General features: G+C 45.6%; 1 protein-coding gene across 3 annotated transcripts in view; it reads left to right on the forward strand.

Annotated features, from left to right (window-relative positions):
* Window positions 1-667: 667 nt before the first annotated feature.
* ylpm1 (YLP motif containing 1) overlaps window positions 668-22,498 on the forward strand; it is a 45,119-nt gene continuing 23,288 nt past the window's right edge. Inside the window, exons 1-15 of one of the 3 annotated variants that reach the window (XM_066677393.1) lie at window positions 668-1,431; window positions 6,395-6,607; window positions 7,638-7,835; window positions 8,290-8,804; window positions 9,814-11,898; window positions 12,115-12,235; window positions 12,333-12,471; window positions 12,640-12,726; window positions 12,813-12,975; window positions 13,065-13,234; window positions 14,070-14,227; window positions 14,396-14,458; window positions 14,860-14,979; window positions 15,400-15,576; window positions 18,163-18,246. In XM_066677393.1, coding sequence (XP_066533490.1) covers window positions 967-1,431; window positions 6,395-6,607; window positions 7,638-7,835; window positions 8,290-8,804; window positions 9,814-11,898; window positions 12,115-12,235; window positions 12,333-12,471; window positions 12,640-12,726; window positions 12,813-12,975; window positions 13,065-13,234; window positions 14,070-14,227; window positions 14,396-14,458; window positions 14,860-14,979; window positions 15,400-15,576; window positions 18,163-18,246 — 4,758 coding nt within the window. In that variant the 5' untranslated portion in view covers window positions 668-966. The remainder of the gene's footprint in view (window positions 1,432-6,394; window positions 6,608-7,637; window positions 7,836-8,289; window positions 8,805-9,813; window positions 11,899-12,114; window positions 12,236-12,332; window positions 12,472-12,639; window positions 12,727-12,812; window positions 12,976-13,064; window positions 13,235-14,069; window positions 14,228-14,395; window positions 14,459-14,859; window positions 14,980-15,399; window positions 15,577-18,162; window positions 18,247-22,498) is intronic. The other 2 variants (XM_066677391.1, XM_066677392.1) reach the window with 2 other exon arrangements.

The raw sequence follows: 22,498 nt of genomic DNA on the forward strand, positions 1-22,498 counted from the left end.
GAACAACGGCGGCTGTCAGAGCGGACTGGAACAGACCCGCCATGTCCCTACAGGTTTAGGGTTAGAAGGCCTGGAGAGAGCAAGTGAACGAGGGCTCAAGGGAGAGTGGACTGGAACAGACCCGCCATGTTCACACAGGTTTAGGGTTAGAAGGCCTGGAGGGAGCGAGTGAACGAGGGCTCAAGGGAGAGTGGACTGGAACAGACCCGCCATGTTCACACAGGTTTAGGGTTAGAAGGCCTGGAGGGAGCGAGTGAACGAGGGCGGTTGTGAGAGCAGACTGGAACAGACCTGCCTAGCACACAAATTTAGGGTTAGAAGGCCTGGAGGGAGTGAGTGAACAAGGGTGGTTGTGAGAGCAGACTGGAACAGACCTGCCTAGCACACAGGTTTAGGGTTAGAAGGCCTGGAGGGTGCGAGTGAACGAGGGCTCTAGGGAGAACGGACTGGAACAGACCCGCCATGTCCACACAGGTTTAGGGTTAGAAGGCCTGAAGGGAGTGAGTGAACGAGGGCGGTTGTGAGAGCAGACTGGAACAGACCTGCCTAGCACACAGGTTTAGGGTTAGAAGGCCTGGAGGGAGCGAGTGAACGAGTGCTCTATGGAGTGCGGACTGGAACAGACCCGCCATGTCCACACAGGTTTAGGGTTAGAAGGCCTGGAGGGAGCGAGTCAGCGAAGGCGGTTGTGAGAGCGGACTGGAACAGATCCGTCTGTCTTACGCAGGGCGTGCTGACGCATGTTGAGGGATGAGGGAACGTCGTTCCGTTTATTGTTAGCACGGTGCTAAGCGGCGCGGTTAGGCCGAGGCCCGGAGACGGCTTCAAATTAGCGTATACTTGATGATAATCCCCCGGAGCAGCGGACAGAGGTCGGACCGAGCGGTTTACCCGGTGGTGATGCGCCCCGGGGACGCACGTAAAGGGCAGCAGTAGAGTCTTTCTCAGCGCGGTGATCGAGACAAGATGTACCCGATGTGGGGTGGATACTGCGGAGCTCCACAGCAGCCCCCGCCGCCTCCCTTCGGGTCCCGCGTCCCGGGCTCCGGACCCCCGCGGCCGCCCTTCGGAGCTCCGCCTGCGCCCTCGCACTCCAACTTCTCCAGCCTCCAGGAGCAGCACCTCCAGCAGATGCAGCAGCTCCAGCAGCTCCACCAGCGCCAGCTGCAGTCAGTCCTGCAGCACAGCGGTTCGCCCGGGCCCGGTCCGGCGGGGTACGGCTCAGGGGGTTTCGGCTCTGGCTCACCGGGGTTCGGCTCCACCTCCGCGGGCTCAACCGTATACCCACAGGGCCCCGGGAGCGTCCCGCCCGGCAGCGCTGCCATCAGCGACCCGCTGAAACACTCCGCCGGAGATAGCGCTCACAAAGTCGGACCCAGCGTCCCGGAGGAGCCGCCGCAGCAGTCGGAGTTCTCCAGCATGAGCCTCCAGGCGAGCAGAGCTTTATATTCCGAGCCCTGGGGCTCTCTGTCCGGCTTCAGCCACAGGCCGGGGCCTCACTGGGCCTTTAACATTTCCTATTCTCCAGTGTAGTAACTCTGTGTCTGACCCTATTTATCTTTATCTCTGAGGGTTTAGGACTCATTAATGAACACCTGTGTCTGACCAAATACTGCGTTAATAAAAGTGTGGTGTCATCTCTATCTCAGACTAGTTCAGATTATCAGTGGAATATAAAAACCTCATCAGAGAGAGTCGTCTCTACCTCAGACTAGTTCAGATTATCAGTGGAATATAAAAACCTCATCAGAGAGAGTCATCTCTACCTCAGATTAGTTCAGATTATCAGTGAAATATAAAAACCTCATCAGAGAGTCGTCTCTACCTCAGACTAGTTCAGATTATCAGTGGAATATAAAAACCTCATCAGAGAGAGTCGTCTCTACCTCAGACTATTTCAGATTATCAGTGGAATATAAAAACCTCATCAGAGAGAGTCGTCTCTACCTCAGATTAGTTCAGATTATCAGTGGAATATAAAAACCTCATCAGAGAGAGTCGTCTCTACCTCAGATTAGTTCAGATTATCAGTGGAATATAAAAACCTCATCAGAGAGAGTCGTCTCTACCTCAGACTAGTTCAGATTATCAGTGGAATATAAAAACCTCATCAGAGAGTCGTCTCTATCTCAGACTAGTTCAGATTATCAGTGGAATATAAAAACCTCATCAGAGAGTCGTCTCTACCTCAGACTAGTTCAGATTATCAGTGGAATATAAAAACCTCATCAGAGAGAGTCGTCTCTACCTCAGATTAGTTCAGATTATCAGTGAAATATAAAAACCTCATCAGAGAGAGTCGTCTCTATCTCAGACTATTTCAGATTATCAGTGGAATATAAAAACCTCATCAGAGAGAGTCGTCTCTATCTCAGACTAGTTCATATTATCAGTGGAATATAAAAACCTCATCAGAGAGTCGTCTCTACCTCAGACTAGTTCAGATTATCAGTGGAATATAAAAACCTCATCAGAGAGTCGTCTCTACCTCAGACTAGTTCAGATTATCAGTGGAATATAAAAACCTCATCAGAGAGTCGTCTCTACCTCAGACTAGTTCAGATTATCAGTGGAATATAAAAACCTCATCAGAGAGTCGTCTCTACCTCAGACTAGTTCAGATTATCAGTGGAATATAAAAACCTCATCAGAGAGAGTCGTCTCTACCTCAGACTAGTTCAGATTATCAGTGGAATATAAAAACCTCATCAGAGAGAGTCATCTCTATCTCAGACTAGTTCAGATTATCAGTGGAATATAAAAACCTCATCAGAGAGTCGTCTCTACCTCAGACTAGTTCAGATTATCAGTGGAATATAAAAACCTCATCAGAGAGTCGTCTCTATCTCAGACTATTTCAGATTATCAGTGGAATATAAAAACCTCATCAGAGAGAGTCGTCTCTACCTCAGATTAGTTCAGATTATCAGTGGAATATAAAAACCTCATCAGAGAGTCGTCTCTACCTCAGACTATTTCAGATTATCAGTGAAATATAAAAACCTCATCAGAGAGAGTCATCTCTATCTCAGACTAGTTCAGATTATCAGTGGAATATAAAAACCTCATCAGAGAGTCGTCTCTACCTCAGACTAGTTCAGATTATCAGTGGAATATAAAAACCTCATCAGAGAGTCGTCTCTATCTCAGACTATTTCAGATTATCAGTGGAATATAAAAACCTCATCAGAGAGAGTCGTCTCTACCTCAGATTAGTTCAGATTATCAGTGGAATATAAAAACCTCATCAGAGAGTCGTCTCTACCTCAGACTATTTCAGATTATCAGTGAAATATAAAAACCTCATCAGAGAGAGTCGTCTCTATCTCAGACTATTTCAGATTATCAGTGGAATATAAAAACCTCATCAGAGAGAGTCGTCTCTATCTCAGACTAGTTCAGATTATCAGTGGAATATAAAAACCTCATCAGAGAGTCGTCTCTACCTCAGACTAGTTCAGATTATCAGTGGAATATAAAAACCTCATCAGAGAGTCGTCTCTACCTCAGACTAGTTCAGATTATCAGTGGAATATAAAAACCTCATCAGAGAGTCGTCTCTATCTCAGACTATTTCAGATTATCAGTGGAATATAAAAACCTCATCAGAGAGAGTCGTCTCTACCTCAGATTAGTTCAGATTATCAGTGAAATATAAAAACCTCATCAGAGAGAGTCGTCTCTATCTCAGACTATTTCAGATTATCAGTGGAATATAAAAACCTCATCAGAGAGAGTCGTCTCTATCTCAGACTAGTTCAGATTATCAGTGGAATATAAAAACCTCATCAGAGAGTCGTCTCTACCTCAGACTAGTTCAGATTATCAGTGGAATATAAAAACCTCATCAGAGAGTCGTCTCTACCTCAGACTAGTTCAGATTATCAGTGGAATATAAAAACCTCATCAGAGAGTCGTCTCTACCTCAGACTAGTTCAGATTATCAGTGGAATATAAAAACCTCATCAGAGAGTCGTCTCTACCTCAGACTAGTTCAGATTATCAGTGAAATATAAAAACCTCATCAGAGAGAGTCGTCTCTACCTCAGACTAGTTCAGATTATCAGTGGAATATAAAAACCTCATCAGAGAGTCGTCTCTACCTCAGACTAGTTCAGATTATCAGTGGAATATAAAAACCTCATCAGAGAGTCGTCTCTACCTCAGACTAGTTCAGATTATCAGTGGAATATAAAAACCTCATCAGAGAGAGTCGTCTCTACCTCAGACTAGTTCAGATTATCAGTGGAATATAAAAACCTCATCAGAGAGTCGTCTCTACCTCAGACTAGTTCAGATTATCAGTGGAATATAAAAACCTCATCAGAGAGAGTCATCTCTACCTCAGATTAGTTCAGATTATCAGTGGAATATAAAAACCTCATCAGAGAGAGTCGTCTCTACCTCAGATTAGTTCAGATTATCAGTGGAATATAAAAACCTCATCAGAGAGAGTCGTCTCTACCTCAGACTATTTCAGATTATCAGTGGAATATAAAAACCTCATCAGAGAGAGTCGTCTCTACCTCAGACTAGTTCAGATTATCAGTGAAATATAAAAACCTCATCAGAGAGAGTCATCTCTACCTCAGATTAGTTCAGATTATCAGTGGAATATAAAAACCTCATCAGAGAGAGTCGTCTCTACCTCAGACTATTTCAGATTATCAGTGGAATATAAAAACCTCATCAGAGAGAGTCATCTCTACCTCAGACTAGTTCAGATTATCAGTGGAATATAAAAACCTCATCAGAGAGTCGTCTCTACCTCAGACTAGTTCAGATTATCAGTGGAATATAAAAACCTCATCAGAGAGTCGTCTCTACCTCAGACTAGTTCAGATTATCAGTGGAATATAAAAACCTCATCAGAGAGTCATCTCTACCTCAGACTAGTTCAGATTATCAGTGGAATATAAAAACCTCATCAGAGAGAGACATCTCTACCTCAGACTAGTTCAGATTATCAGTGGAATATAAAAACCTCATCAGAGAGTCGTCTCTACCTCAGACTAGTTCAGATTATCAGTGGAATATAAAAACCTCATCAGAGAGTCGTCTCTACCTCAGACTAGTTCAGATTATCAGTGGAATATAAAAACCTCATCAGAGAGAGTCATCTCTACCTCAGACTAGTTCAGATTATCAGTGCAATATAAAAACCTCATCAGAGAGAGTCGTCTCTACCTCAGACTAGTTCAGATTATCAGTGGAATATAAAAACCTCATCAGAGAGAGTCGTCTCTACCTCAGACTAGTTCAGATTATCAGTGGAATATAAAAACCTCATCAGAGAGTCGTCTCTACCTCAGACTAGTTCAGATTATCAGTGGAATATAAAAACCTCATCAGAGAGAGTCATCTCTACCTCAGATTAGTTCAGATTATCAGTGAAATATAAAAACCTCATCAGAGAGTCGTCTCTACCTCAGACTAGTTCAGATTATCAGTGGAATATAAAAACCTCATCAGAGAGAGTCGTCTCTACCTCAGATTAGTTCAGATTATCAGTGAAATATAAAAACCTCATCAGAGAGAGTCGTCTCTACCTCAGACTAGTTCAGATTATCAGTGGAATATAAAAACCTCATCAGAGAGAGTCGTCTCTACCTCAGACTAGTTCAGATTATCAGTGGAATATAAAAACCTCATCAGAGAGTCATCTCTACCTCAGACTAGTTCAGATTATCAGTGGAATATAAAAACCTCATCAGAGAGAGTCGTCTCTACCTCAGACTAGTTCAGATTATCAGTGGAATATAAAAACCTCATCAGAGAGTCGTCTCTACCTCAGACTAGTTCAGATTATCAGTGGAATATAAAAACCTCATCAGAGAGAGTCGTCTCTACCTCAGACTAGTTCAGATTATCAGTGGAATATAAAAACCTCATCAGAGAGTCATCTCTACCTCAGACTAGTTCAGATTATCAGTGGAATATATAAACCTCGTGTGCCAGAGTGTCATTTCAGACAAGGTGTCCACACCTAATGCATTATCTGCCTTAGAAACATATCTGGAATAAAACACTCCACATCAGAGCAGCTTCAGATTTCCTCAAAATGTACGTTTCCCCCAAATCTGAAATTCCCTGAATCAGAGAGTAAACCCCAGTCTGGTCAGTACTCAGAGCTAGCTGCTGTTGTATTTCCTCTGCTTATCCACTGGAGGTCAGGGTCCTACTGGATAACCCTGAACTCAGGGCTTAGTTTATCGGACTAACTCTGAAATCCTGCTCTGAGGAACACGGTTCAACCAATCAGAATCTGCCAAGCACACATGGGCTCTGACATCACAACCATGACCCCCGAACACCTACGTCATTAGTCTGTAGAACTCGCTCCCACAGTGGGTGCTGCTGCACTTATATATATGTGTGTGTGTCTGTCCTCCAGGAGCAGCAGGAGTACTGGTACAAGCAGCACCTCCAGAACCTGCAGCGGTTAAAGAACGAGAAGTCCAAACAGAACCCGAACGGTGTTCCAGCCAAAGGCAGCGATCAGACGGCGGCCCCCCCTCCTCCGACAGAACCCCCGAACACAGCGCCTCCTCCACCCCCTCCTCCGAAAGAGGAGCCCCCTCCGCCCCCTCCGCCCGAGGACAGCAAGGTAAAGACCAGTCACTACCGCCCCCCCTGAGGACAGGTCAATGACCGGACCCAGTGATGACCCGTCTGAGCTGAGACAGGACCGTCTATTATTCACTGATTATTAATTACACTTTTCTGCCCACATTAAATGACAGAGACGTTACATTCTACAGCTTCCGTTCCACATTCAATAAGGAAGCAATTGCATTGTACTGATGAGTCTGTTCCACTTTAAAGGATGAATTAGATGCATCCTGCTGCCTCTGTTCCACATGAAATGATTTATTAGTTGAATTCTGTTGCCTCTTTTCCACCTTAAATGGTGCAAATGTGACATTTGGGTGTTTTTGCCTTAATGCAGAAGTTACGTTTTAGTTCGTCCATTTGACCTTAAATGATGAATTAGTTTGATTTTGTTGTCTGTGATCCACCTTACCTCAGTGTTGCTGTGCCACATTAAAGCAGTTAGTTGCATTGGCTTGTCTCTAATTTACCTTAAATGGTGCAGATTAGTGCATCCTTTCTGCCTTAAACAGTGTCAGTTACGTTTTAGCGCTTCTGATCCACATTATATTCCCCATTGAATAAACAAACTGATGATAAAGTATGCTTTTACCTTTTTTCCACCTTAACTGGAGCAACAGTACATTACAGTTAAAGTTTACTGTTGATTGTTCTGTGTGTGTGGTTCTGAAGACCCGGTGGTGGTGGTGGTGGTCTGGTTTCTCTGACTGTTGATTGTTGTGTGTGTATTTAGAGCGGTGTTGGGTGTGGTTCTGGAGACCCGGTGTAGGTGGTCTCAGTTCTCTGACTTTTCTGTTTGTGTTTAGGGCAGTGTTGGGTGTGGTTCTGGTGACCTGGTGGAGGTGGTCCGGTTCTTTTGACTGTTATGTTTGTGTTTAGGGCAGTGTTGGGTGTGGTTCTGGTGACCTGGTGGAGGTGGTCCGATTTCTTTGACTGTTCTGTTTGTGTTTGGGGCATTATTAGGTGTGGTTCTGATGACCCGGTGTAGGTGTTCTGCGTTCTCTGACTGTTCTGTTTGTGTTTAGGGCAGTGTTGGGTGTGATTCTGGTGACCCTGTGGAGGCAGCCCGGTTGCAGCAGCTCCAGGCGGCTGCAGCACATTGGCAGCAGGTTCAGCAGCAGAGAGCCGGGTTTCAGTACCAGGCGCTGATGCAGGAACATGCTCAGCTCCAGCAGGTTCTACAGCAGTACCAGCAGGTCATACAGCAGCCAGCCCATCTACAGGTAACAGCACCTTGTTTATTATAGGTTCCCCTGGGGTTAGAGCCAGAAGTGTCCTCCCGTGGTTAGAGCCAGAGGAGTCTTCCTGGGATTAGGGCCAGAGGGGTCCTCCTGGGGTTAGGGTTAGTGCCACAGGGATATGCCCGTTGTTAAAGCCAGAGGGGTCCTCCTGGGATTAGAGCCAGAGGGGTCCTCCCGGGCTTGATGCTGCAGGGTTACGGCTGGGTTTAGAGTGCCTGCCTGGGGTTAGAGAGGATGGGACACGTCCCCAGGGTTAGAGCCACTGGGATACGCCTGGGGTTAGAGCCAGAAGACTCCCAGAGGGGGGACTGTGTGGGGTCAGAGCTGTGGGGTGAATGTGTGGGGTAAGAGTATGAGGTAGACCGGGGTCTAAAGGTGGGCGGTCCGTGACATCGTCAGTATCTGCATGTTTCAGCTTGTTATTCCTCCTGTCCAGACAATGCCTGTGGACATGCAGCTGAAACACTATGAGATGCAGCAGCAGCAGTTTGCACCGGTGCTGCAGGAGTGGGACCGGCACTTTAAGCTGTGGCTGGAGCAGTTCCAGGTCTACCCTCACAAAGACCAGCTGCAGGATTACGAGGGCCAGTGGAGACAGTGGCAGGAACAGATGAACTCCACGTCCGCTCACCTGCACGAGAGGGTCTCCACCCTCAGAGCCATGAAGCAGCAATACAACGTCTCCGATCCTTATGGAAACATGATAGGAACCTACGGACCACCTCGTCCTCCAGCACCAGATACACACCCGCCAAAGACTGGCCCGGTTGGGCCTTCTGTACCACAGAACAACATGGATCTAACAGGAGGCCCATGTCCCCAGGGCCCTCAGAGCATGCCAGGCTCAAACCTACCAGAAGGTCCTTCAGAGCCATACAAGCCAGGTCCTCAAGGACCAGGACCAAGACAGCCTGGTCCTCATGGAAGGTTTGAAGGGCCCAGGGGTCCAAGGTAAGGGAAGGTCGAAAAAAAAAAATTAAAGAATGATAAAGTAAAATGACATCAAAGATGGATTTCCGAACTTTGTAGGAGACCTGTAGACAGATTTCGGTTGTCTTTTAGCTTAGATAACTGTGAGGTCTATATTACAATCTTAACTTGAGTGGCGGGACACAATGTTGGTCTGTGTTAGCCCCGATATAATCGATTCTGTACTAGAGCTGGTCCTGAATATTCAAATTATTGTTCATTGGGTAGGTATTTGTATGGATATTTGTCTTTTCAGATAAATGTAGGCTATCAATAAAGGTAAAACTCCACTCAAACATTATCGTGGCTCTGCCTCTCGGAAGCACACATCTCCACCCGTGTTCAAGCTCATCTACATAAGTCTTTGTATGAATGAATCCTGAAACATATACTGTGCTTTTATGGCGCTTTTCCATGGCATGGTACCTAGGCTTGTGGGTTATAACATAATACAGAATACCGCAGTACTCAAAAATGTGGACAGTATCTTATAATTAGGATGTGTGGTATGTTAAATTTCTGTTGTGTGTCTCTAATTCTATTCAAGCAATTCAGACGTCCAGCACAATCTAGCAAACTGGCAGAGCTGTGTTTAGTCCTAAAAAAAAACCCCAAAAACATTCCAATAAATGCTGCGTAAACAATGCTCAACATTACCTCTGCTGTTGTGGTTATCAATGCGTTCTCTTCCTGTTAGAGACAGGGTTTTGTGATGTCACTAGCTACATTTCATGGTGGAAACATGCAGATGGAAGCAGAACCATCGGTACCATTCAGTGGAAAAGCAGCACTTGTGGCACTGTGCATACACAAGTTGGTGAGAGATGGTAGCAAGCGAACCCATGCTGTGAGCCAGGATTTTAAAGAGGGCATAGTATGAGGATTATCTAAGACACCTTAAGCTCAGATGCTCTATGCTCAGATGGTATTCGGAACAGCCCTAGTCTGTATGTTTCTGTTTTTCAGCTATTTTGTTTCTTGTTGTCTTTAGGTTTGAAGGACCTAGAGGCCCAAGGTTTGAACCCCCACCTCAGCGCTTTAGTGGCCCTCCTAGATTTGATGCAGCTCAGAACTTGGCAATGCCGCCAAGACATAATCTGGTCCGACCAGGGGTGCCAGGAAGATTTGATAATCCCCCAAGGCAGAGTCCACCATCTCGCTTTGAGAGACCACCTGGACCACCTCAGCAACCTTTCATAGGCCCACAGTGCAAGCCTGGGCTTTTGGAACAGAATCAGTCGAAACCCCCTCAAACTAAACCCACAGAGCCAAAGGCATCCCCTTCTTTGAGTGTGCAGACAAGCCAGAGCGAGAACAAAACTCCTCAAGACAAAATTCAGAAAAACAATAGTGCAGACACCAACAAGTCAATGACTGATGACATAATGGATTCAGACGATGGCTTTTTTCTACAGAGTGAACCCATTCCCCAGACTCACACAGATGTACCCAAGAAACCTGAGGAACCCAGTAAACAGACTCCTAAAGAGGAACTGAAGAAAGATATCCCCAAAACACCTTTGTCAACATCCTCACCAGTTCCTCCAAAGCCCCCTGTCAGCACTGCCAACAAAATTCCTCAAAGCACAAGTTCAGAACTTTCTGAAAGCATCAGTGCCAGTAATGGGACCCAGCAACAAACCAGGCCCCCTCTGCAAGCACCGTTAAAACAGGATATACCCAAGGAGCCTTCAGGTGCCTCATTAGAGACTTGTCCCCCACATACAATGAGAGGAAGGGGAAGGGGTCAGGGTCCTTTACTGATGCGAGGACGTGGCCGTGGTCGCGGGCAGTTTGGTGGCCCTATGGGCCTGCCGCCTCCTCCTGACACCGGTTTCCATGATGATTCCTATGACCATCAGCCACCAACCGAGGGACAAGAAAACTATGCTTGGGTAGATGGTTCTCAAGAGCAAGAGGACCAGGGACCTCATGAGATCTGGCAACCAGAAGAGCATCATTTTCCAGAAGAGTATTATGAAGAGGAGCCCCAAGAAGCTCCTGAAGAAAATTGGCAAGAGGAGCAGTCCCAGGAATACTGGGAAGAAGGAGATCCGTACTGGAGCGATAGAAGGCCACCAGTGCCCCTTCGTCCCCCTTTTCCTCATGAGGGGCCTAGACGCCCTCCTTTCCATCCTCGCTTCATGCCCTATGGTCCTCGACGCCCTCCCCCACCTGGCAGCATGGAATATGCTCCACATGGGCCTCCCCACATAAACCGGGAACATATGGGTCCTCGGTTCAGACGGGGACCTGGTCCTTGGGGTCCACCACCGCGGCATGAGATGATGAGACGCCCACCTCCAGCTCATGAAATATTGGAAAGGGATCCGATGGGTCAACCAGGTTACCCAGATGAAATGCAGAGGGAACCTGGTTGGCCACCGCACCCTCATGGCAGGGAACCGAGGCATCCGCCATTACATCCTCGAGAAATGAGAAGGCCACCCATGAGACCTCCACCAATGCCAAGAGAAAGGTGGAGAAGACCACAACCTCCCCATGCAGACTCAGAGGCAGTGTATGAGGAAGAATACGGCAGTGAGTTTGGACCAGAAGATGACAGATACCGAAGACCGCCGCCCGATTACCGTCCCCGAGAGTATGGGGAAGACGAGGAGTATTACCACCAGCGTGACGAGTGGGGAAGGCCACGCCCAGAGCGGGACTTTCATCCCCATGGTCCTCCTGAACGTCTCAGAGAAGATCAGTGGATGGAGGAGAGGGAAAGACCATTACCATATGAGAAAGATGATCTGATTAGAGCTGAACGAAGAGGACCCAATTATCCTGATGATCCTCTTTATCATGATCGAGACCTGGAACCCCCTTACCATACACGTCCTGACTGGGAAAGACCACCACCACCACCACCTCCCCCTGAGAGAAGGTACTCTCATCCGAGTGAACCTGAGCCACTTTACGAGAGGGAAGCTGAGGTTCCTCCACCAGCCAGCAGTGCTCCTGATATTCCACTGGATGACTCGTCTTCGGTGACAGCTAAAGGGGTGCTTGCTCTTTCTCAGAGGCAACATGAGATCATCCTCAAAGCTGCTCAGGAACTGAAGATGATAAGGTATTAAGGGACAGGAATGACACAGACTTCTCCAGTCTTATCTGCAAAGGCCTAGTGTTGTTGCAGTTGAGTTGGGACAAGTCTGCTGACTTCTTGATTTCTGAATCTAAGCACAGCCTCTGTGGATAATATTGGACATGGCTTGTATGGTGTGGGATGGATTTGCTCACTTTTGATTTGGAGGGTGTTAATGTTTTCTTGTTAATTTGGTAACAGAGAACTTCAGGAAAGTAAAAAGGCATTGGGAGATCCTTCGGAATCTGCTGCTCTATCATCTGATCTTCCTACTGGTCTTCTTGGACTAGAGATTCCACCTGAGGTTAAAAATGCACTTCAGGTACACAGCGTTTGTGTTGCTTCATTACAGAGCTTCTTTATTAGCTTCTTCCAGAATAGGCTTTTATGTCTTTTTATACCTTTCATCTCTCTGAAAGACTACGACTCTGCTGTCTGACACTGCACAGGCTGGATTATCTTCCACAACACAAGTGGCGGACTACCTGCACACCCCTCCAGCTCCACCTCCTGCATCCACTCTCATCGCCAAGACTGTGGATTATGGGCATGGACGTGGTGAGTCTTGAACTGAGTGATTGAGACACGAGCTGATTGATATCTTTGTCCTGAATTGTAATTTGGTGGTTTTAACGCTGGTTAAGCCTTTCAGACTGAATTATTCTGAATGTTGTTGGAAGTCAGTGATTATTTATTATTATTATTTTTTTTGTTTCCCATAAACAGACATAGGTACGACAGTGGAGAGAATCTCATATGGAGAGAGAATTGTTTTGAGGCCTGATCCGCTGCCATCTGACCGATACGAGAAAGGTCGGTTGATGCCCTGTGTGAAATCTTATGCTCATGATACCTCTGTAGTCTGTAATCTTCTGATTTGTCCTGGTGTTCTTCTGTAGAACCTCTCGGTCGCCGAGACCCATACTACGACCGAAGAAGCGACCCGTACACGGAACCGCGGGAGTATGGACGCGAATGGGAAAGAGACGTTATCCGAGATCGATCTCCTTTGGATTATGATCGAGAACGATATGAAAGAGAGCGCTTCTCCCGAGATGAGAGGTGGGAGTTTATCTTGTGCAGGATCTTGCTATTCAAAATAGCATGTTCACATTTGGTGCTGCAATCCTGACTCCCACTGTGTGTTGCAGGCCTCCACCTGGTGCTCCCAGATCAGGTTACAGAGACAGAGAGAGAGACATCAGAGACCACGGGGGGCGCTCTAGCAGAGATCGAGAGGTTTATAACAGACCGGGCTATGACAGGTCATCGTACGAAAGAAGTTTGGAGCGCTACGATCACGGACCTTCGGGTTATGGGAGTGAGTACAGACCTTCTTTCGCGTCCTATCTTGTAGTGGTCTTGGTCGTTTCAGTCAAGTTCAGGAAGACAGCAGATGTCCTGTCCTGTCTCTGCCTGTTAGAGATGAGTTTGGAGTGACCTTGATATCATTAGAAATATTAACTGATTTACCAACCCTATTTTGAAAAAAAAATATATATGTAATGCCTTCTCTGGATTCTCTGAAACATTTAATGATATTTTGGGCTGTAGATGATGAAATCCACGGGTGCTTTACTATTTTAAGTTGAGCTTGAATGATTTCACTGGTTGCAATCTTTCACAGAGTGGTGAACCCTCTGAACCTTTTCTGTAAATGGGATTTGTAGTGTATTATTTCAGAAATGTTATTAGTGGCATGGCACGGTGGCGCAGCAGGTAGTGTCGCAGTCACACAGCTCCAGGGACCTGGAGGTTGTGGGTTCGATTCCCGCTCCGGGTGACTGTCTGTGAGGAGTTGGTGTGTTCTCCCCGTGTCCGCGTAGGTTTCCTCTGGGTGCTCCGGTTTCCTCCCACAGTCCAAAAACGCACATTGGTAGGTGGATTGGCGACTCAAAAGTGTCCGTATGTGTGTGTCTGTGTTGCACTGTGAAGGACTGGCGCCCCCTCCAGGTTGTATTCCTGCCTTGCGCGCAATGATTCCAGGTAGGCTCTGGACCCACCGCGACCCTAAATGGATAAGCGGTTACAGATAATGAATGAATGAATGTTATTAGTTATTTATAAATGTTTTACAAATGCTTTAATGCCTTACTTTGGACACGACTGGGCCCTTCTGTGGTGAAGGTAATAACCATGATGTGGATGTTTTTCAGATGAGAGGCGGAGTTATCCTGAGGAACGCCCTCCTCCTGTGGCATCACTTCCTCCCCCTCCCCCTGCTGTGGTCCCTCCGAGAGTGGAGAAGAAGCCGGAGACCAAGAACGTGGAGGACATCCTGAAACACCCAGGACGAGCATCGCGGCCAGATCGGGTAACGCTCGGGACACTCTCTGACCTGGGCTTGTTTTCCTGAACAATATGAACAAATCTGAGATCAGGGTTGCACTCTGAGGTTGTTCAGGTGTCTGCAACAGTGCTATAGAAGTGGAAATGTAGGAATAAGACTATGTAAAAAAATAACAGTGGTGTTTATTTTCAGATTGTGGTGATAATGCGGGGTTTGCCGGGAAGTGGAAAAAGTCATCTCGCTAAACTCATTCGGGTGAGCCCCTCTCTTTTTCCCTGTTATAAATCCACAGCTCCTGCTGGTGTGAGTCACATCTGTATCTGTAGGGGTCATCAGTGTAGTGCTCAGAGCCCATGATCATTAGGAGTCTGTGACCCAGCTGTGACTGAAACGGCAAACATCTTTCTCCAAGCCCTGCCCACAGCCTCACAGGTGGTGGTGTCACAAAGCATCTTTACAGTCTGAGCCCTGAGTGAGTGCAGCCAACAGGGACCCTCCCTCCTCTGAAAGAGCAGTGTATAAACTGAGCAGTACGAATGAGGGATTAAAGAATTATGGGGTTATAGTTTGGAGGCTGCGTGACTGATGTGCTTTTCCAGGTATTTACTGATGTCTTTGATCTGAATGTTAAGGTGCCTGTGTTTTTCCTCCTGCAGGATAAAGAGGTGGAGTGTGGTGGAGCTCCTCCCCGAGTCCTTGGTCTGGACGATTACTTCATGACTGAGGTGGAGAAGGAGGAGAAAGACCCAGACACAGGGAAACGGGTCAGAACCAAGGTCAGAACTTAATGGGCGTTTAATGGTGAAGGGGCTGTGAGGATGATTTAAAAGTGACACAAAGTGTAGTGATCAGTTATTGGTTCTGAATCCTGGTTTCCCTCCAGGGTGTTGTAACCAGGGTGGTCTAAACATGTTTATTCATTATATGTATGTATATTTTGTATATTATATTACGTATATATGTAATAGTATATTACATATGTATATTACATTCTATGCGTATACCTATACACACTGCCATTCCTTGCTGCTATTATTTAATTTCATAGATATAGTGCCTTATTCTGTGTAGTTGTATTGTCTATAGTTGATTTAAGAGAACTATCCGACTGCCTCTGTTTGCTCTTCTGTAAAAAGTTGTAAAGTTGTTTGAATACTGAATTTTTTTTTTCTCTCTCCCTCTCTCTCCCTCTCTAGGTTCTAGAGTACGAGTATGAGCCAGAGATGGAGGACACGTACAGGAGCAGCATGTTGAAGACCTTTAAGAAGACTCTGGATGATGGATTCTTCCCCTTCATCATAATTGATGCCATTAATGACAAAGTTAAATACTTCGACCAGTTCTGGAGCGCTGCCAAGACCAAGGGCTTCGAGGTAAATGTCCCACCTGTGTCTTTACAATGATTTATATCACATACATACATGCAGTTGTGGTGATTGGGTGTAAGAGGCTGGGGCTGAGCAGGAGCTTCTTTCCCAGAAAAGAGACACCCTCTCAACACGAGCCAGGTGTGAACTTGGGGTGTTGCATGTGTTTTATGGATGTTTTTATGTGTGTTTACCTGTCTTCAGGTGTGTATAGTTGAATCTGGACATGTTTATGACATGTATTTTTTTGTTTACCTGTCCTCACGTGTGCCCGTAGCTAAATCGGCACGTGTTTATGATGTGTATTCTCGTGTTTACCTGTCCTCAGGTGTGCATAGCTTAATCTGGATGTGTGTGTTCTCCTGTTTACCTGTCCTCAGGTGTGTGTGTGTGTGTAGCTAAATGGGGACGTGTTTATGATGTGTAATATTGGGTTTACCTGTTCTCAGGTGTGCGTAGCTGAATCTGGATGTGTGTATTCTCCTGTTTACCTGTCCTCAGGTGTGTGTAGCTGAATGGGGACGTGTTTATGACGTGTATTCTTGGGTTTACCTGTCCTCAGGTTGTGTAGCTGAATGGGGACGTGTTTATGATGTGTAATCTTGGGTTTACTTATCCTCAGATGTATGTGGCTGAATGAGGACGTGTATTCTTGTGTTTACCTGTCCTCAGGTGTGTGTGGCTGAATGGGGACGTGTTTATGATGTGTATTCTTGTGTTTACCTGTCCTCAGGTGTGTGTGGCTGAATGGGGACGTGTTTATGATGTGTATTCTTGTGTTTACCTGTACTCAGGTGTGTGTGTGGCTGAATGAGGACGTGTTTATGATGTGTAATCTCGTGTTTATGATGTATATTCTTGCGTTTACCTGTCCTCAGGTATGAGTGGTTGTGTTAATGCAGTGTATTCTTGTGTTTACCTGTCCTCAGGTGTGTGTGTGGCTGAATGAGGATGTTTTTATGATGTATATTCTTGTGTTTACCTGTCCTCGGGTGTGTGTGGCTGAATGAGGACCTGTTTATGATGTATATTCTTGTTTACCTGTCCTCAGGTGTATGTGTGGCTGAATGGGGAGGTGTTTATGATGTGTAATCTCGGGTTTATCTGTCCTCAGGTGTGTGTGGCCAAATGGGGAGGTGTTTTTGATGTGTAATCTCGAGTTTACCTGTCCTCAGGTGTGTGTGGCCGAATGGGGAGGTGTTTGTGATGTGTAATCTCGTGTTTATGATGTATATTCTTGCGTTTACCTGTCCTCAGGTGTATGTGTGGCTGAATGGGGAGGTGTTTATGATGTGTAATCTCGGGTTTACCTGTCCTCAGGTGTGTGTGGCCAAATGGGGAGGTGTTTATGATGTATATTCTTGGGTTTACCTGTCCTCAGATGTGTGTGGCTGAATGGGGACGTGTTTATGATGTATATTCTTATGTTTACCTGTCCTCAGGTGTGTGTGTGGCTGAATGAGGACGTTTTTATGATGTATATTCTTGTGTTTACCTGTCCTCAGGTGTGTGTGGCTGAATGAGGACGTTTTTATGATGTATATTCTTGTGTTTACCTGTCCTCAGGTATGTGTGGCTGAATGGGGAGGTGTTTATGATGTGTAATCTCGGGTTTACCTGTCCTCAGGTGTGTGTGGCCGAATGGGGTAGTGTTTATGATGTGTAATCTCGGGTTTACCTGTCCTCAGGTGTGTGTGGCCGAATGGGGTAGTGTTTATGATGTGTAATCTTGGGTTTACCTGTCCTCAGGTGTGTGTGGCCGAATGGGGTAGTGTTTATGATGTGTAATCTTGGGTTTACCTGTCCTCAGGTGTGTGGGGCTGAATGGGGAGGTGTTTATGATGTGTAATCTCGGGTTTACCTGTCCTCAGGTGTGTGTGGCCGAATGGGGTAGTGTTAATGATGTGTAATCTTGGGTTTACCTGTCCTCAGGTGTGTGTGGCTGAATGAGGATGTGTTTATGATGTGTAATCTCGTGTTTATGATGTATATTCTTGCGTTTACCTGTCCTCAGGTGTGTGTGGCTGAATGAGGACGTCTTTATGATGTGTAATCTCGGGTTTATGATGTATATTCTTGCGTTTACCTGTCCTCAGGTGTATGTGTGGCTGAATGGGGACGTGTTTATGATGTGTATTCTTGTGCTTACCTGTCCTCAGGTCTGTGTGTGGCTGAATGAGGACGTTTTTATAATGTATATTCTTGTGTTTACCTGTCCTCAGGTGTGTGTGGCTGAATGGGGAGGTGTTTATGATGTGTAATCTCGGGTTTACCTGTCCTCAGGTGTGTGTGTGGCTGAATGGGGACGTGTTTATGATGTGTATTCTTGTGTTTACCTGTCCTCAGGTCTGTGTGTGTGGCTGAATGAGGACGTTTTTATGATGTATATTCTTGTGTTTACCTGTCCTCAGGTGTGTGTGGCTGAATGAGGACGTTTTTATGATGTATATTCTTGTTTACCTGTCCTCAGGTGTGTGTGGCTGAATGGGGAGGTGTTTATGATGTGTAATCTCGAGTTTACCTGTCCTTAGGTGTGTGTGGCTGAATGGGGGCGTGTTTATGATGTGTATTCTTGTGTTTACCTGTTCTCAGGTGTATGTAGCGGAGGTCACTGCAGATCATCATCTCTGCTCTAAGAGGAACATTCACGGACGCAAACTGAAGGACATCACTAAGGTCAGTCTGAGCTCACACTCTGGACTGTTGGAGGTAAAGTTCTGTTTTAGAGGTAGTTTATTCACATGCCCAGGAACAGGTTTGGAGGTCTTTAAAATACAGGAACACGTTTAATTCAGATACAGTTCTTACATTATTTATAAAGGATTCTTGAATAATAATATTAAATGATTAATTAGGGCTCTAGTTTAGGGATGTGTGTAAAAGCTCATGTCCAGAATGAAAAGTTTGTAAAAGTGTAAAATCTACATTAGTATCTGTTATTTCAAAGAGATTGTGTTTAAACACTGCAAAAAATGAAATCTAAACAAGTAAAATTTACTTAAATCTAGTCACAATATCTAGTGTTACTCATTTGGAAATTGCTGTAAGGATATAATAAGATTATTCAACTTATATCTAATTTAGGTAAAAAATAAGTTGGAAGTAAGTTGAATAATCTTATTATATTCTTACAACAATTTCCAAATGAATAATAATAAATATTTAGTCTACATTTAAGTAAATTTTACTTGTTTAGATTTCATTTTTTGCAGTGAAATGCCATTAATAATCATTGCTTTTTGTATTAGAGCCATGCTCTTAATCTTAATAATGCTATTACTATTACTACAAACACGGTTTCCAAAAAAAGGTGATGTGCCTATCCTTTAAACCCATTATTTAACTGAAAATATACAAAGACTGTAAATATTTATTTGTTTATTATTATTATTTTTTAATTTCCTCATTGGACAGGATCGTGTTTACCACTTTGTTCCTCAGCTCTTTAAGAGCACACTGTGAGTGTTTGTGCAACTAACCCTAGTTCTGAAAGTGAACCATTTTCTGATTCTGCTCCACGGCTCAGGGCTCTGTTACAGTATTTGTGTTTCTCAGTGGGGGACAGTTCTGGACGAGTTTAGCTCCTGGACTCTTTTAATAAGGAGCTGTGCTGTTGTAATCCAGTGTTTCTGACTAATGCAGTGATTTCCTACAGAAACTTGTCTGTTTAATTCAGCCCGGTCTTAGGGCTAGAAGTCCACAGCCAGACAATGGTGTTGGGCTATGTCCCTTGTATAGAGATTACATACATACATACATACATACATACATGCCATTACTTTGGGGTTTTTGGCTCCACAGAAGAGTTCATCGTACTCATGGTGCTCTATGGGATTAAATAAACTGACTGAGCATCCCAGTCTCTTGTCAGCAGACACACACTCAAACACACACTCTCACCTATGGGCAATTTAGAGTGACCCATAAACCTAACGTGCATGTCTTGGACTGTGGGAGGAAACCAGAGCTCCTGGAGGAAACCCACGCAAGCACAGGGAGAACATGCAAACTCCACACTAGTGGTATCGGCACAGATACTGGCACTTAAACGCAGTATTGTATCGGCTACAGAGAGCACCGACACCACAGGAGTGTTGAAAATGGCCTCTTACTCACTATTCCCTACATGTAGTGCACAGGGCACTTTTTGGGACACACCTTACGAAGCAGAGAGTGACATGCATGTATGCTGCTAGATGCAGCTGGAATTCAAATTTGGGGCAGATTATAAACAGATTGGGTATTTCACACTACACAACTGGTTTTGTCCAATTTTTACGGAGACTCTAAAAATTTCTCACACACTACATGACTGGAAATAACACACTACACAGCTCCAACCAAACACACAACTCGCGTTTCCTAGGAGACGCACAAATATGGACATACAAGTCTGTGGTTATTGTTTGTGCTGCTGTTTGTGTAGATCCACAAAATAAATCATGTATAAATGTCTTTGGGTCGTGGATGTGAACACAGTCAGCTTGGTTTCTACACACTGCAGCGGGAGCTGGAGCTTAGGAGAATAGAGCACAGTGCGGCATTCCACCTTAAATTGTTCTGAAAAAGGACCGTATTGTGCACCAGTGTTGTGTCATTTAAGGTGGAAAGGAAAGTTAGAATTGAGTTGGAATAAAGGCTGTAACAGCTTGTTGTGTAGTGCAACATGTTCTCTTTCAGGTAATACTCATTATTTGGGGACATGTGCATCTACCACTATGTAATATATTGTATTTTTTCATAGTTTTACCATTTAATCCGTCCTCCGCTGTAGAGCTCCACTGCACATGCCTGTGTTTACTGTCTGTGCTGTTTTCAATGGCTGTTGAAGGGACTCGTTCAGCCTTGAGTTGATGGAGAGTTTACACAGTGACTACGTCCAAAATCTGGTTGAAATAATCAAGCTTTCGATATGCTGCGACTGGTCTGAAACACGATTTCGAGGCAAAAATATTTAGAATCGGGCTAAAAGTCGTGTAGTGTAACCCCAGCTTAATGAGTGCTTCCTACTTGTACTTGTTACTGCATTGTGGAAATGTTTATTTTTTCATGGCTCTGGAAATAAATTTTTTAATGTGCAATTAATGCACGGCGGGAATACAGAGACTGCTGTGTTTTTGTTTTTACGGAGACATGGCTCAGCAACAGTATTCCCGACGCCGCCATTCAGCTAGATGGGCTAGCCGCATTTCGAGCCGACAGAAACCCAGTGCTATACGGTAAGACTCGCGGCGGTGGTTTGTGTGTCTATATCAACACTGAATGGTGTAAGAACTCTGTGCTGGTCTCTGCTTATTGTTCATCGTTAGTGGAGTTTGTGGCTGTGAGATGGAGACTTTTTTATTTACCGTGAGAATTCATCGTTGTTTACATAATCGCAATCTATATTCCTCCCGATGCAAACACAAAACAAGCGCTGTGGAAACTATACGAAGCCATAAGCGATTTCCAAAACACACACCCGGATGGACTGTTTGTTGTTGCTGGAGATTTTAATCATGCAAATCTCAAGAAAGTGTTCCCTAAATTCCACCAGTATGTGAACTTTGCTACGAGAGGAGCAAACACGCTGGATCTTGTTTACACAAACGTTCCAGACGCGTACAGGGCAGAGCCCCGCCCCCACCTCGGATACTCAGATCACATGTCTGTTATGCTAATTCCTGCATACAGACCCATCGTCAGGTAATCGAAGCGAGTGCACTGACTGGGACATGTTCAGAGAGGCTGCAACTTACAACAACACAATCAACCTGGAGGAGTATGCACCATCCGCTCCAACCAGAAGCCGTGGATGAATGCAGAGGTGCGTGCGCTACTAAAGGCTAGAGATGTCGCTTTCAAATCAGGCGATAAGGCGGCCCTGAGAACAGCGAGGGCCAAACTCTCCCGAGCTATCAGAGAGGCAAAGCGTGCACACGGCCAGATCATCCACAGCCACTTCCAGAGCAGTAGAGACACTCGGCGCATGTGGCAGGGCATCCAGAGCATCACCAGCTACAAGACTACACCACCTGCTTGTGACGTAGATGCTTCCCTACCAGACATGCTGAACCATTTCTACGCATGGTTTGAGGCACAGAACAACATAATGGTGAGAAAGTCCACCCCTTCTCCCAGCGACCAGGTGCTGTCTTTTACTGGCAGAGTGCTCAGAGAATGTGCAGACCAGCTTGCTGATGTCTTCACTGATATCTTCAACATCTCTCTTAGCAGCGCCGTTGTTCCAACATGCTTCAAGAACACCACCATCATCCCTGTGCCTAAGAATTCTTCTATGTCCTGCCTCAATGGCTATCATCCCGTTGCACTCACACCTGTCATCACAAAGTGCTTCGAGGGGCTCGTCACGAGGCACATCAAGACCCTACTTCCCCCCACACTGGACCCTCTACAGTTCACGTATCGTCCTAACCGTTCAATGGACAATGCCATATCCACCACGCTCCACCTGACACTCACCCACCTGGACAAGAAGGACACATATGCCCGAATGCTGTTCATAGACTTCAGCTCAGCATTCAACACCACCATTCCTGAGCACCTGATCGGGAACCTGAATATACTGGGCCTTCTCTCTGCAACTGGATCCTGGACTTCCTGACTGGGAGACCTCAGTCAGTCCGGATTGGTAGGAACACCTCCAGCACCATCACACTGAACACTGGAGCCCCCCAGGGCTGTGTGCTCAGTCCACTGCTGTTCACACTGCTGACCCATGACTGTGCAGCGATGCACAGCTCAAATCATATCATCAAGTTCGCTGATGACACGACTGTAGTGGGTCTCATCAGTAAGAACGACGAGTCAGCATACAGAGAGAAGGTGCAGCGACTAACTGACTGGTGTGAAGTCAACAACCTGTCTCTGAACGTGGATAAAACCAAAGAGATGGTTGTAGACTTCAGAAAAACAAGGGGTGAGCACT

The sequence above is a fragment of the Hoplias malabaricus genome, chromosome 7, assembly GCF_029633855.1.
Source record: "Hoplias malabaricus isolate fHopMal1 chromosome 7, fHopMal1.hap1, whole genome shotgun sequence".
Taxonomy (NCBI): domain Eukaryota; kingdom Metazoa; phylum Chordata; class Actinopteri; order Characiformes; family Erythrinidae; genus Hoplias; species Hoplias malabaricus.